The 14806-nt window shown below is 60.2% G+C and overlaps 2 protein-coding genes across 4 annotated transcripts; one reads left to right on the forward strand and one right to left on the reverse strand.

The window, feature by feature from the left end:
* Positions 1-1757: 1757 nt before the first annotated feature.
* Positions 1758-9769, forward strand: ACHE (acetylcholinesterase (Yt blood group)). 2 transcript variants are annotated; one of them, XM_085564271.1, is made up of 5 exons: positions 1758-1800; positions 4924-6490; positions 8051-8217; positions 9065-9110; positions 9269-9410. In XM_085564271.1, exons 2-5 carry the CDS (start codon positions 4935-4937, stop codon positions 9390-9392), a joined length of 1893 nt encoding a protein of 630 aa, XP_085420397.1. In that variant the 5' UTR covers positions 1758-1800; positions 4924-4934; the 3' UTR covers positions 9393-9410. The 2 variants fall into 2 exon arrangements, with proteins under 2 accessions (XP_085420397.1, XP_085420396.1); XM_085564270.1 differs by lacking the exon at positions 9065-9110 and having other exon boundaries at positions 9271-9769.
* Positions 9770-10420: 651 nt separating this feature from the next.
* On the reverse strand, positions 10421-14624 carry BACC1 (BPTF associated chromatin complex component 1). 2 transcript variants are annotated; one of them, XM_085564280.1, is made up of 6 exons: positions 14552-14624; positions 13828-13922; positions 11631-11732; positions 11371-11540; positions 10891-10983; positions 10421-10792 (listed from the first exon to the last, which is right to left on the reverse strand). In XM_085564280.1, exons 1-6 carry the CDS (start codon positions 14570-14572, stop codon positions 10788-10790), a joined length of 486 nt encoding a protein of 161 aa, XP_085420406.1. In that variant the 5' UTR covers positions 14573-14624; the 3' UTR covers positions 10421-10787. The 2 variants fall into 2 exon arrangements, with proteins under 2 accessions (XP_085420406.1, XP_085420405.1); XM_085564279.1 differs by having other exon boundaries at positions 10421-10795.
* Positions 14625-14806: the final 182 nt, after the last annotated feature.

A 14806-nucleotide genomic window follows, 5' to 3' on the forward strand; every position in this document is an offset into this window, starting at 1 on the left:
AGATGGGGACACCTGGGGGGACAGGAACACACCTGGGGACACCTGGCGACAGGGACACACCTGGGGGGACACACCTGGGACAGAGCTGGGACAGAGCTGGGGACACCTGGGGGGACAGAGACACACCTGGGGGGACACCTGGGACACCTGGGACAGAGCTGGGGACACCTGGGACACACCTGGGGACAGGGACACACCTGGGACAGAGATGGGGACACACCTGGGGACCTCAGGACAGAGCTGGGGACACACCTGGGACACACCTGGGGGGGGAGGGGACACACCTGGGGGGTCCCTGTGACACCTGAGAGCGCCACGCCCACCACGTGACTCACCTGTGCCCTTGCCCCGCCCCTGCCCCTCCCCCACCCTCCGAAATTTGGGTCTGGGGACCCCAAAAACCTCCAAAGAAATCCCCAAAAATTCTCAAAATTCCCCCCAAAGACCCCAAAATTCCCCCGAATTCCCCAGATTGCCCCAAATGCAACATAATTCCCTAAAATGCCCCAAAATTCCCCCAAAAATTCCCCCAAATTTCTCCAAATTTCTCACCCCATGAAAATCGCCCAAAGTTCCCCACAAATCCCCCAAAATTCCCCCAAATTCTCACCGCACGCAAATCTCCCCAAAATTCCCCCCAAATGCCCCAAAATGTTCCGAAATTCCTCAAGAGTCCTCCCCAAATGCCCCAAAATCCCCCAAAGTCTCCCCAAATTTCAAAAATATTCCCTGAAAATTCCCCCAAATCCCCAAAATTCCCCAAAACTCCTCAAAATTCCCCCAACGTTTCCCAAGAGTTCCACAAATGCCCCCAAATCCCCCAAATTGCTGAAAATCGCCCCAAATCCTTCAAACCCCTCCAAAAATCTCCCCAGAACTCCCTAAAAATATCCCCCTGAATTCCTCCTAAATGCCCCAAAAATTCCCCAATATTCCTCCAAAATTCCCCCAAAATCCCTAAAAATCCCCCCAAAACCCACCAAAATCCCCCAAAATTCCTCAAAATTCCCCCAAATCCCCCGAATTTCATCAAAATCCCCAAAATTCCCCCGAAATTCATGAAAATCTCCCAAAATTCCCCAATATTCCTCCAAACTTCCCCAAATCTCCAAAACCCCCCAAAATTCATCATAATACCCCCAAATTCCCCCAAAATCCCCCAAATTTTCCCCAAATCCCCCCAAAATTCCCCAAATTTCCCCCAAATCCCCCCAAAATTCCCCAAATTTCCCCCAAATTTCCCCAAAATCCCCTCAAAATTCCCCAAATCTCCCCAAAATTCCCCCCGAATTTCCCCCATATTCCCCCCAAATTCCCCAAATTTCCCCCAAATCCCCCAAAATTCCCCCAAATTCCCCCCAAATCCCCCCAAATTTCCCCCAAATTTCCCCAAATTTCCCCCAAATCCCCCCAAAATTCCCCCTGAATTCCCCCAAAATCCATCAAAATCCCCCCAGAATTCCCAAAATTGCCCCCAAATTTCCCCCAAATCCCCCCAAAATTCCCCAAATTTCCCCCAAATCCCCAACCCCTCCCCCTCACAATTGCCCCAAATTTCCCCCCAAATTCCCCCAAATTCGCCCCAAAATCCCCGCGGGGTTGGGGGGGGGGTTGGGCAGCGCATCCTCCCCCCCCCTCCCGGCGCGGGGGGAGGGGCAGCGCTGCCGCAGGGGGGGAGGGGCCAAAGCAGCCGCCCCTCCCCCACCCCTCCCCCCCCCCCCCCCCAATTTAACGCCGCCCCTCCCCCACCCCCCCCCGGTATTTTGCAGCCGCCGGAGCCGCAGCGAGGCCGGAGCCGCGGTCGGTGCCGCCCCTCCCCCACCCCCACCGCGACCCCCGCCCCGGGACCCCTCCCCCACCCCGGGACCCCTCCCCACCATCCCCTCCCCCTCCCCTCCCTCCCCACCCTTTCTCAATGAGCTCCAGCGGATACGGCCCCATCCCCGCCCCTCCCCCACACCTGAGACCCCCCCCCCAACATCGCCCCTCCCCCACCCTGAGACCCCCCCCCAACATCGCCCCTCCCCCACCCTGAGACCCCCCCCATCCCCGCCCCTCCCCCACCCTGAGACCACCCCCAAAACCGCCCCTCCCCCAACATCGCCCCTCCCCCACCCTGAGACCCCCCCCCCAACATCGCCCCTCCCCCACCTGAGACCCCCCCCATCCCCGCCCCTCCCCCACCCTGAGACCCCCCCCAACATCGCCCCTCCCCCACCCTGAGACCCCCCCCAACATCGCCCCTCCCCCATCCCCCACCCTGCCCCTCCCCCATCCCTGAGACCCCCCCAACATCGCCCCTCCCCCACACCCGAGACCCCCACCCGGCCCCTCCTCCACCTCTTATCGCCCCTCCCCCACACCCGAGACCCCCGCCCCTCCCCGCCCCTCCCCCCCTCCCCGGGTCCCATTTTGGGGTGGGGGCGGGGCCGCGCCGGGCGGGGCTGGGGGGGGGGCGGGGGGGTGGGCGAGGGTCCCTGTGGGTCTATCGGGGATTTGGGGGGTCCCTATGGGATCCATGGGGGTCTGGGGGGGTCCCTATGGGATCCATAGGGGCTGGGGGGGTCCCTATAGGATCTATAGGGCCGGGGGGTCCCTATAGGGCTGGGAGGGTTCTCCATAGATCCATAGGGGTCTGGGGGGTCCCTATGGGTCTGGGGTTCCCTATGGGATCCATAGGGGTCTGGGGGGGTCCCTATAGGATCCATAGGGGTCTGGGGGCTCCCTATAGGGCTGGGGGGTTCCCCATGGATCCATGGGGGTCTGGGGGATCCCTATGGGTCTGGGGGTCCCTATGGGGTCCATAGGGGCTGGGGGGGTCCCTATAGGGCCAGGGGGGGTCTCTATAGGTCCGGGGTGTCCCTACAAGATCCATGGGGGTCTGGGGGCTCCCTATAGGGCTGGGAAGATTCCCATAGATCCATAGGGGTCTGGGGGGTCCCTATAGGGCCGAGGGGGTCCCTATGGGGCCGGGGGGTCCCTATGGGATCCATAGGGGTCTGGGGGGTCCCTATGGGATCCATGGGGGATGGGGGGCTCCCTATAGGATCTATAGGCCCGGGGGGGTTCCCATGGATCCATGGGGTCTGGGGGGTCCCTATGGGTCGGGGGGTCCCTATGGGATCCATAGGGGTCTGGGGGGTCCCTATAGGGCCGGATCTATGGGGGATTTGGGGGGGTCCCTATAGGGCCAGGGGGTCTCTATGGGGCCGGGGGGTCCTCACAGGTGCCCCTCCCCCCTCCTCCCCCCGGCGCTTCCGGCCGGGAATTTTTTCCCGGGAATTTTTTCCCGGGTTTATTTTGGGAGCCGCCACCTGCCCCAAGGGGGGGGGGGCGGGGGGGGAGGGGGGGAGGGGTCTTTATTTGGGGGGGGGGGGCACTGGGAGGGACTGGGAGAAACTGGGAGAAACTGGGAGGGGGGTCAGGATGAATTTGGGGGGGTCCAAATAAATTTGGGGACCCTCCCCCATCATTAGAGACCCCTCCCCCCAAAATTCAGGAGTTCTGCCCATCCCCCGCCCAAAAAAAATCCCACAGAAATGGGGACCCCCCCCCACACACACCCAAAAAATGGGGATCCCCCACCCAAAAAATAGGGACCCCCCCACCCAAAAAATGGGGATCCCCCCACCCAAAAAATGGGGATCCCCCACCCAAAAAATGGGGATCCCCCACCCAAAAAATGGAAACCCCCCACTCAAAAAATAGGGACTCCCCAACCCAAAAAATGGGGACCCCCCCAAAAAATGGGGACCCCTCCTCAAATCCCACCCAAAAAATGGGATCCTGCAAAAAATGGGGACCCCCCAAAAAAATGGGGATCCCCCACCCAAAAAATAGGGACCCCCAACCCAAAAAATGGGGATCCCACCACCCAAAAAATGGGGATCCCCCACCCAAAAAATGGAAACCCCCCACCCAAAAAATAGGGACCCCCCAACCCAAAAAATGGGGATTCCCCAAAAAATGGGGATCCCTCCCCAAATCCCACCCACGGGGAACCCCCAAATCCCCCAAATCCCCCCCAAAACGAAGACCCCCCCCTCCCCAAATCCTACCCCAAATGGAGACCCCTCCCCAAATCCCACCCCCACCCACAGGGGAACCCCCAAGTCCCCCCAAATTCCTCCCAAATCCCCCCAAAATGGGGACCCCTCCTCAAATCCCCCCCAATTTGGGACCCCTCCTCAACTCCCACCCCCTCCCCACCCATGTGGGACCCCCAAATCCCCCCCAAATCCCACCCTAAATGGAGACCCCACCCCCAATTTGGGACCCCTCCCACCCCCTCCCCACCCACACGTGACCCCCAAACCCCCCAAATCCCCCCAAAAATGGGGACCCCTCCCCAAATCCCCCCCTAATTTGGGACCTCTCCCCAACTCCCCACCCACAGGGGATCCCCAAAGCCCCAAATCCCCCCCAAATCTGCCCCAAAATGAAGACCCCTCCCCAAATCCCACCCATTTTGGGACCCCCCCGAACTCCCACCCTCACCCCACCCACAGGGGACTCCAAAACACCCCCAAATCCCCCCCAAATGCCCCCAAAAAGGAGACCCCCCCCCAATTTAGGACCCCTCCCACCCACACGGGACCCCCAAACCCCCCAAATTCCCCCCAAAAATGAAGACCCCTCCCCAAATCCCCCCAATTTAGGACCCTCCCCAACTCCCACCCCCTCCCCACCCACACGGGACCCCCAAATCCTCCCCAAATCCCCCCCAATTTGGGACCCCTCCCACACGGTGACCCCCAAACCCCCCAAATCCCCCCGAAAATGAAGACCCCTCCCCAAGTGCCCCCCAAATGGAGACCCCCCCCTCCCCCAATTTGGGACCCCCCCTCAACTCCCACCCCCGCGGGACCCCCCGAACCCCCTCCCCACCCCCTGCGTGACCCCCCAAATTCTCTCTCTCCGCAGCCTCCGCCGCCATGGGGGGTCGCCCATCGCCGCCGCCCCCCGCGCCCCTCCAGCTCTTCCTCCCCGTCCTCCTCCTCCTCCTCCTCCTCGCCCCCTGCCCGGCCACCGCCGAGGAGCTGCTGGTGGCCACCTCGGCCGGCGCCGTCCGCGGCTTCCACGTGCCCGCCGGCCCCTCGGCGCGCGTGGCGGCGTTTTTGGGGATCCCCTACGCCGAGCCCCCGCTGGGCCCGCTGCGCTTCGCCCCTCCCCGCCCCGCCCGGCCCTGGGGAGGGGTCCTGGACGCCCTCTCCCACCCCCACGCCTGCTTCCAGCCGGTGGACACCATGTTCCCGGGCTTCGGCGGCTCCGAGATGTGGAACCCCAACCGCGAGATGAGCGAGGACTGCCTGTACCTCAACATCTGGGCGCCGGCGCCGCGCCCCGAAACGCCGGCGCCGGTGCTGGTGTGGATTTACGGCGGCGGCTTCTACAGCGGCGCCGCCTCGCTGGACGTCTACGACGGGCGGTTCCTGGCGGCGGCCGAGGGGGTTTTGGTGGTCTCCATGAACTACCGGGTGGGCGCTTTGGGTTTCTTGGCCTTGCCGGGTCACCCCGAAGCTCCCGGCAACGTGGGGCTGCTGGACCAGCGGTTGGCGTTGCGTTGGGTGCAGGCCAACATCGCGGCGTTCGGCGGCGACCCCGGCGCGGTGACGCTCTTCGGGGAGAGCGCCGGCGCGGCCTCGGTGGGGCTGCACCTGCTGTCGGGCGGCAGCCGGGCGCTGTTCCGCCGCGCCGTGCTGCAGAGCGGCTCGCCCAACGGGCCCTGGGCCACCGTGGGGGCGGCCGAAGGCCGGCGGCGGGCGGCGCGGCTGGGCCGGCTGCTGGGCTGCGGCGGCGCCGGCGCCGGCGGCGCCGTGACCAACGAGACGGAGCTGCTGGCTTGCCTGCGCGCCGCCGCGCCGCCGCAGCTGGTGGAGCACGAGGCGGCCGTGCTGCCGCAGCAGGGCGTCTTCCGCTTCGCCTTCGTGCCCGTGGTGGACGGCGAGTTCCTGGCCGACACCCCCGAGGCGCTGCTGGGCGCGCCGGGCGGCGCCGAGGCCGAGGTGCTGCTGGGCGCCGTGCAGGACGAGGGCACCTATTTCCTGGTGTACGGCGTGCCGGGTTTCGGCAAGGACAACGAGAGCCTGATCAGCCGCGAGGAGTTCCTGGGCGGCGTGCGGCTGGGCGTGCCGCAGGCCAACGAGCTGGCGGCCGAGGCCGTGGTGCTGCAGTACACCGACTGGCTGGACCAGGACAACCCGGTGAAGAACCGCGAGGCGCTGGACGACATCGTGGGCGACCACAACGTGGTGTGCCCGCTGATGCACTTCGCCCAGCGCTGGGCCGAGCGCGGCGGCACCGTCTTCGCCTACCTGTTCGACCACCGCGCCTCCAACCTGCTGTGGCCGCCGTGGATGGGCGTGCCGCACGGCTACGAGATCGAGTTCGTCTTCGGGCAGCCGCTCAACCCCGGCCTCAACTACACGGCCGAGGAGGAGGCGCTGAGCCGGCGCATCATGAGATACTGGGGCAACTTCGCCCGCACCGGGTACGGGCCGGGACGGAGCGCGGTTGAGTTGGGTTGGGATGGGATGAGTCGAGTTGTGAGGAGCTGGGTTGGATGACCGTGGTTGGGTTGAGTTCAGTTGGGATCGGTTGGGTTGGATGACCTTGGCTGGGATGAGTTGAGTGGTGATCAGTTGGGTTGGATGATCTTGGTTGGGTTGAGTTCAGTTGGGATGAGTTGGGTTGGATGACCTCATTTGCATTGAGTTGAGTTGTGATGAGCTTGGTTGAGTTGCAGTGAGTTGGGTTCAGTTACCTTGCTTGGGATGGGATGAGGTGGGTTGAGTTGGGATGAGTTGGGTTGGATGACCTCAGTTGGGTTGAGTTGGGATCAGTTGGGTTGGATGACCTCGTTTGGGTTGGGATAAGTTTGGTTGAGTTGGGTTGGGATGAGCTGACTTGAGTTGGGATGAGTTGGGTTGGATGACCTCAGTTGGGTTGAGTTGGGATCAGTTGGGTTGGATGACCTCGTTTGGGTTGGGATAAGTTTGGTTGAGTTGGGTTGGGATGAGCTGACTTGAGTGGCGATGAGTTGGGTTGGATGACCTCAGTTGAGTTGGGTTCAGTTACCTTGGTTGGGATGGGATGAGTTGGGTTGAGTTGGGATGAGTTGGGTTGGATGATCTCCGTTGGGTTGAGTTCAGTTGGGATGAGTTGGGTTGGATGACCTTGGTTCGGTTGGATTGAGTTGGGTTGAGTTGGGATGAGTTGAGATCAGTTGGGTTGAGTAGGGATGAGTTGGGTTGGACAGCCTTGGTTGGGATGAGTTCCGTTGGGATGAGTTGGGTTGGATGACCTTGGTTGGGCTGTGATGTGTTGGGACGAGCTGGGTTGTTATGAGCTGGGTTGAGTTGCGATGAGTTGGGATTGGTTGGGTTGTTGTGAGTTGGGTTGGATTGTTATGAGTTGGGTTGGGTTGTTATGAGTTGGGTTGCGTTGGCTTGTGATGAGTTGGGATTGGTTGGGTTGACTTGCGATGAGTTGGGATGAGTTGGGTCGGGTTGTTATGAGTTGGGTTGGGTTGTTTTGAGTTGCGTTGGGTTGTTATGAGTTGGGTTGGGTTGTTATGAGTTGGGTTGGGTTGTTTTGAGTTGCGTTGGGTTGTTATGAGTTGGGTTAGGTTTTTATTAGTTGGGTTGGGTTGTTATGAGTTGGGTTCGGTTTTTATGAGTTGGGTTGGGTTGTTTTGAGTTGCGTTGGGTTGGGATGAGTTGGGTCGAGTTGTTTTGAGTTGGGTTCGGTTTTTATGAGTTGGGTTGGGTTGTTATGAGTTGGGTTGAGTTGGGATGAGTTGGGTTGGGTTGTTATGAGTTGGGTCAGGTTGTTATGAGTTGGGTTCGGTTTTTACGAGTTGGGTCGGGTTGTTTTGAGTTGCGTTGAGTTGGGATGAGTTGGCTTGGGTTGTTACGAGTCGGGTCGGGTTGTTACGAGTTGCGTTGGGTTGTTATGAGTTGGGTTCGGTTTTTATGAGTTGCGTTGGGTTGTTACGAGTCGGGTCGGGTTGTTCCGAGCCGGGCTGGACACGCCGCGCCGTGCGCCGCAGGGACCCCAACGAGGCGTCGGAGCGGGAGCGGCGCTGGCCGTCGTACACGGCGGCGCGGCAGAGCTACGCCCGGCTGAACGCGCGGCCGCTCGCCGTGGCCCAGGGCCTGCGCGCCCAGGCCTGCGCCTTCTGGAACCGCTTCCTGCCCAAGCTGCTCAACGTCACCGGTCAGCACGGGGACACCGGGGACGTGGGGACAATGGGGACATTGGGGGGATTTGGGGACACTGGGACATTTGGGGACACTGGGACATTTGGGGGGGTTGGGGAAATTTGGGGGATTTGGGGGGTTGGGGACATTGGGGACTTTGGGGGGGCTGGGGACACTGGGGGGGTTGGGGACATTGGGACAAAAGGGGACATTGGGGACATTTGGAACCTTGGGGACATTGGGGACATTGGTGGTTGGGGACATTTGGGGGATTTGGGACATTCGGGGACGTTGGGACACAAGGGGACAACTGGGGACATTGGGGTGATGGGGACGTTAGGGACATTTGGGGATTTGGGGGATTTGGGGACATTTGGGGACCCTTGGGAGGATTGGGGGGATTTGGGGACATTTGGGGACATTGGGGGGACATTTGGGTCGTGGGGACATTGGGGGATTTTGGGACATTTGGGGACATTGGGGACGTCCCGGTGGCACTGAGGACGTTGGGACAGGAGGCCGAGGAGCACACGGCGACGTTTGGGCAGATTTGGGGGATTTTGGGACATCTGGGGTCCCCGGAGCCGATTTTGGGGTCCCCGGAGCCGATTTTGGGGGTTTGGGGGGGGGATTCCCAGAGCCAAAGCAGCGGCAGCGGGAATTTTGGGTGGATTTGGGCGGTTTTGGGTGAAATTGGATTTAGGGGATTTTGGGGCAGTTCAGGGAGTTTTTGGGGGGATTTTTTGGGATTTTTTTTGGGGGGGGGTTTTTTTGGGGGATTGTTTTGGGGATTTTTTGGGGTATTTTTTGGGATTTTTTTTTGGGATTTTTCGAGGTGCTCAGTGGGATTTGGGGGTCCCCAGGCCCCATGGAGGAGGCGGAGCGGCAGCGGGAATTTTGGGTGGATTTGGAGGGGATTTCGGAGCAGTTCAGGGGGGTTTGGGGGTTTTTTTGGGGGGGATTTTTTGGGGGATTTTTTGGGAATTTTTTTGGGGTTTTTTTTTGGAATTTTTTGGGGGGGATTTTGGGGGATTTTTCGGGGTGCTCAGTGGGATTTGGGGGTCCCCAGGCCCCATGGAGGAGGCGGAGCGGCAGTGGCGCCTGGAATTCCACCGCTGGAGCTCGTTCATGCTGCGCTGGAAGAGCCAATTCGAGCTCTACAGCCGCCAGGAGCGCTGCCAGCCCCTGTAGCACCCCAAAATCTACCCAGGGTACCCCAAAAACCGCCCGGGCACCCCAAAAACCGCCCAGGTACCCCAAAAACTGCCCCGGCACCCCAAAAACTACCCAGGGTACCCCAAAAACTGCCCTGGCACCCCAAAAACTGCCAGGGGCACCCCAAAACCGCCCGGGGCGCCCCAAAAACTGCCTGGGGCACCCCAAAAACTGCCCAGGTACCCCAAAAACTTCCCAGGTACCCCAAAAACTGCCCTGGAACCCCAAAAACTACCCAGGGTACCCCAAAAACTGCCTGGGGCACCCCAAAAACCGCCCGGGTACCCCAAAAACTGCCCCGGCACCCCAAAAACTGCCCCGGCACCCCAAAATTCACCTGGAATACCCCAAAATCCACCCAGGAACCCAAAAATTCATCTGGGATGCCCAGAAACACACCGGGCACCCCAAAATCTGCCCCGGCACCCCAAAACCCGCCTGGGTATCCCAAAATCTACCCAGGGTACCCCGAAACCCGCCCGGGACACCCCAAATCCTGCCCAGGCACCCCAAAAACCCACCTGGGACACCCCGAAACCCACCCAGGCACCCCAAAACCTGCCCGAGCACCCCAAAAACCGTCTGGGCACCCCAAAATTTACCTGGGTTACCCCAAAATCCAGCCAGGAACCCTAAAGTCCACCCGGGGCACCCCAAAATCCAGCCAGGAACCTTAAAAATCCCCAAGAAACCCAAAATCCCACCCAGGACACCCCAAAACCTGCCCGGGATACCCCAAAATTCACCCGGGACACCCCAAAATCCATCTGGGAATCCTAAAATCCACCCAGGAACCATAAAAACCCGCCAAGGAACCCTAAAAATCCACCCGGAGCACCCCAAAATCCACCCGGGACACCCCAAAATTTACCCGGGACACCCCAAAATCCACCCAGGAACCCCAAAATTCCCCCCCCCAACCCTCCGGGACCCCAAAATTTGGGGACCCCCCCCCAGTCTCGTCTTCAGTGTGACCCCAATAAAAGCTCCAACCCAAACCTGACTCATGGGGGGGACCCCAAAAATGGGGGGGACCCCAAATTTATTGGGGAATCCCAAGATTTTGGGGAGGGGGGACCCCAAAATCGAGGCGAGACCCAAAACACGACACAGGGACAAAGGGGGGGGGGGCACCCCAAAATTTTATTGGGGGCAACAATGGGGGGGGGTCCCCCAATTTTGGGGACCCCAAAACTGGGAGGAGTCTCTTGAGGGAGACCCCAAAAATTTGGGAGGGGGGGATTTTGGGATCCCCCCAAATTTGGGGGATTCAGGGAGAAATTTGGGATTTGGGGGGGGGTCCTGAGGGTTTTGGGGAACCCCCTCCCCCCTCCAAAGGATTTTTTGGGGGGTCCTGGGGGGGCTCCGACTTCAGGCTGCTGGAAAAAGGGGAAGGGGTGAGGGGGACCCCCCAAATTTTGGGGAGAACCCCAAAATTTTGGGGTTTTTTTTGGGGATCCCCCCCACACCATACCCTGGTCGAAGTTCAGCTTCTTTGGGGGGGGGTCCCCAAATCCTTCGACGTCCACGAGGTCCCCGGGGGGGTCGGAGTCACTCGGGGGGGGCTCTGGGGGGGACCCCGAAATTAATGGGGGGGATTTGGGGAACCCAAAATTAGGAGGGGATCCCCAAAATTAAAGAATCAGGGAAAAAATACCCAAAATTAAATGGGGGGGGACCCAAAATAAATTGGGGGAGGGCCCCCAAAATTAAAGAATCAGGGGAAAAAACCCCAAAATTAAAGGGAGGGGCCCAAAATTAATTAGGAAGGGGCCCCCAAAATTAAAGAATCAGGGGAAAAAACCCCAAAATTAAAGGGAGGGGCCCAAAATTAATTAGGAAGGGGTCCCCAAAATTAAAGAATCAGGGAAGAAATACCGCAAAATTAAAGGGGGGGGGACCCCAAAATTAAATAAATCCCAAAAAAACCCCAAAAAATCCCGAAATTCGTTACCTGCCACCTTCATCTTCTTCGAGGGGGGCCCGGGGGGGTCGTGGGGGGCCCCCCCCGAGCCGGGGGGGTTTTTTCGGGGTCCCTTTTTGGGGGAGTCGGCGGCGGGGGGGGGCAGGGGGACCCCGCTGTCCTCGTAGGCTTTGCGCTTGGCCGCCGCCTTCAGCTGCGCCCTGGGGGGATTTTGGGGGGTTTTTGGGGGATTTTTGGGGTTTTTTTTGGGGGGGGGGCACCCCAAAATCCCTCCCCGGGCCCCCCCTTACACCGTGCGGTCCTTGATGAGGGCGCTGAGGCGGTTCAGGTCCTCCCCGAATCGCGACACGGCCCCGCGGAGCAGCGCCAGCTCCGGCTCCGTCCAGCGGGACCTGGGGGCACCCCGGGATTTTGGGGGGTCCTCAGTGGTTTTTTGGGGATTTTTGGGGGGTTTTGGGGGGAGTTTTGGGGGGATTTTGGGGGGTTTTGGGGGGTTCAGAATCGCGACGCGGCTGCACAGAGCGGCGCCAGCTCTGGCTTCGTCCAGCAGGACCTGGGGGGACCCCGGGGTCGTGGGGGGTCCTGAGTGTTTTTTTGGGGGTTTTTGGGGGAGTTTTGGGGGGATTTAGGGGAGTTTTGGGGGGTTTTTGGGGGAGTTTTGGGGGGATTTTGGGGGGTTCAGAATCGCGACGCGGCCGCACAGAGCGGCGCCAGATCCGGCTCCATCCAGCAGGACCTGGGGGGACCCCGGGGTTGTGGGGGGATTTTGGGGGGTCCTGAGTAGATTTTGGGGGAATTTCGGGGGGTTTTGGGGGAGTTATGCGGGGATTTGAGGCGGTTTTTGGGGGGTTCAGAATCGCAATTCGGCCCCACGGAGCTGCACCAGATCCGGCTCCATCCAATGGGACCTGGGGGGACCCCGGGATTGTAGGGAGTCCTGAGTGTTTTTTGGGGGGTTTTGGAGGGTCCTGAGTGTTTTTTTGGGGGTTTTGGGGGGTCCTGAGTGGTTTTTTGGGGATTTTTGGGGGGATTTGGGGGAGTTTTGGGGGGATTTTGGGGGGTTTTGGGGGGTTCAGAGTCGCGACGCGGCCGCACAGAGCGGCGCCAGCTCCGGCTCCGTCCAGTGGGACCTGGGGGATTTTTGGGGGGAACCCCGGAAATTTTGGGGGTTCTGAAGGAATTCTGGGGGTCCTGACAGAATTTTGGGGATCCTGGAGGGGATTTTGGGGTGATTTGAGGGGGTTTTGGGGGGTTTTAGGCGGTTCAGGTCCTCTCCAAATTGCGACACGGCCCCGCAGAGCAGCGCCAGTTCCGGCTCCGTCCAGCGGGACCTGGGGGCACCCCAGGATTTTGGGGGGTCCTGAGTGGTTTTTGGGGGACTTTGGGGGGTCCTGAGTGGTTTTGGGGAATTTCTGGGGACTTTTGGGGTGATTTGATGGGGTTTTAGGGGGATTTAGGAGGAGTTTTTGGGGGTCTTGGGGGATTTGGAATCACGACACGGCCCCACGGAGCAGCGCCAGCTCCGGCTCCATCCAGAGGGACCTGGGGGATTTTTGGGGGGAATCCCGGGAATTTTGGGGGTCCTGAAGGAATTTTGGGGGTCCTGGAGTGGTTTTGGGGGAGTTTTGGGGGGATCTGAAGGAATTTAGGAGGGATTTTGGGGTGACCTCGGAATTTAGGGGATCTCAAAGGGGTCGGGGCTGGGGTCAAAATCTCCCCCAGGACCCCTCAAACCTCCCCTGGGAACCCCAAATCCCCCCGAATTTCCCCCAAATCCCCCCCAAATCTGCCCAAAATCCCCCTGGTACCCCCCCAAAATCCCCCAAAGGACCCCAAAATCCCCCCAAAACTGCCCCAAAATCTCCTCACAAGGGCTCCAAAACCACCCCAAATTTGCCCAAATCTTCCCCAAACCCCCCAAAATCTCTCCAAAATCCCCCAAATACCCCCTGGGAACCCCGAAATTCCCCTAGGATCCCCCAAAATCCCCCCAAAACCGCCCCAAAATCCCCCTAAAACTGCCCCAAAATCACTCCAATTCTTTCCAGAAAAGCTCTGAACCCCCCCAAAATTTCCCCACATTTTCCTCAAATCTCCCCAAAATGCCCCAATGACCCCCAAATTCCCCCCCAAATTTTCCCAAAATCCCACCAGGGTCCCCCCAAAAGCCCCCTGGGGATCCCAAAAGCCCCCTGGGACCCTCCCAAATCCCCCCCACAAAATCTCCCCACAAAATCTCCAAAACCCCCCCAAAATCTGCCAAAATTTTACCAAATTTCCCCCAAATTTCCCCAAAATTTCCCCAAAATCCCCCCCAAATTTTCCCAAAATCCCCCTGGGGCCTTCCCAAATCCCCCCAAAATCTCCCCACAAGGGCTCCAAACCCCCCCCAAAACCTCCCAAAATCTGCCAAAATTTTCCCGAAACTTCCCGAAATTTTCCCAAATTCCCCCGAATCGCCCCAAAATCGCCCCAATCCCCCCTCACCCCGAGGGGGAGCTGTCGGTGCCAGGGTGCAGCTGCATCGTCAGCTCCCCCAGGCGCGTGAAGGCGGCGCCGGCGGCCGAGAAAATCTCCCCGACCTGGAACGGCAAACTGGGATCAACTGGGATCGACTGGGATCAACTGGGATCGACTGGGATCGACTGGGAGGGAACTGGGGGGGACTGGGAGGGACTGGGAGGGACTGGGATAAACTGGGAGGGAACTGGGAGCACTGGGAGGGAACTGGGAGGGAACTGGGAGCCTAAACTGGGGCCAGTAACTGAATCAAGACCCAAACTGGGACCATTAAAATCCAAACTGGGACCCAAACTGGAACCAGTAAAACCCAAATTGGGACCAGTAAATCCCACTGGAATCCAAACTGGGACCAGTAAAACCCAAACTGGGACCCCAACTGGGACCAATAAAACCCCAGAGAACCCAAACTGAGACCAGTAAAGTCCCATTGAACCTCAAACTGGGACCAGTAAAAACCACTGGGGTCCAAACTGGGACCAGTAACCCCTGCGACCCCGGAACCTTCCATGGGGGCCCCCACCCCCCCACCCGACCCTTCCAGGGGACGGACAGGAAGTGGCCCCAAACCGGAAGTCCCCTCATCCCCAACCCTCCCCCGCCCGATCCTCTCCTCACATTTCCCCCCCCCAAAAAAAAAAACAACCCCAAAATCCCCCAAACCCGCCCAAAATGGCCCCAAATCCCTGACTTTGGTGGACGCTGACGTCATGGCCGCTGGGCCCGGCCCCTCCGGCCGCCGCCGCCGCCGCCGCTCGGGCTCCGCGATGATGGCGGCGGGGGCGGGGCCGCGCGGCTCCTTGGCCCCGCCCCTCTCCTCCGATTGGCCGCTTCCTCACAAACCACCACGCCCACTTCCGCATCCCGCCGCCGCTCCGCTGCTCCTTGGCCCCGCCCCTCTCCTCCGATTGGCCGCTTCCTCACAAACCACGCCCACTTCCGCATC

This window comes from Lonchura striata, chromosome 32 (assembly GCF_050655825.1).
Source record: "Lonchura striata isolate lonStrDom1 chromosome 32, ASM5065582v1, whole genome shotgun sequence".
In the NCBI taxonomy this organism is placed as follows: Eukaryota; Metazoa; Chordata; class Aves; order Passeriformes; family Estrildidae; genus Lonchura; species Lonchura striata.

Bases quoted from the DNA above. Each gene is read 5' to 3' on its own strand.
- ACHE (XM_085564271.1), top strand. From the start codon at position 4,935: ATGGGGGGTCGCCCATCGCCGCCGCCCCCCGCGCCCCTCCAGCTCTTC. The intron at 6,491-8,050 runs GTACGGGCCGGG...CGTGCGCCGCAG, and splicing joins GGCAACTTCGCCCGCACCGG to GGACCCCAACGAGGCGTCGG. The intron at 8,218-9,064 runs GTCAGCACGGGG...GGGGGTCCCCAG, and splicing joins CAAGCTGCTCAACGTCACCG to GCCCCATGGAGGAGGCGGAG.
- BACC1 (XM_085564279.1), bottom strand. From the start codon at position 14,572: ATGACGTCAGCGTCCACCAAA. The intron at 13,923-14,551 runs GTCAGGGATTTG...TTGCCGTTCCAG, and splicing joins TGACGTCAGCGTCCACCAAA to GTCGGGGAGATTTTCTCGGC. The intron at 11,541-11,630 runs GTAAGGGGGGGC...AAATCCCCCCAG, and splicing joins CTCATCAAGGACCGCACGGT to GGCGCAGCTGAAGGCGGCGG.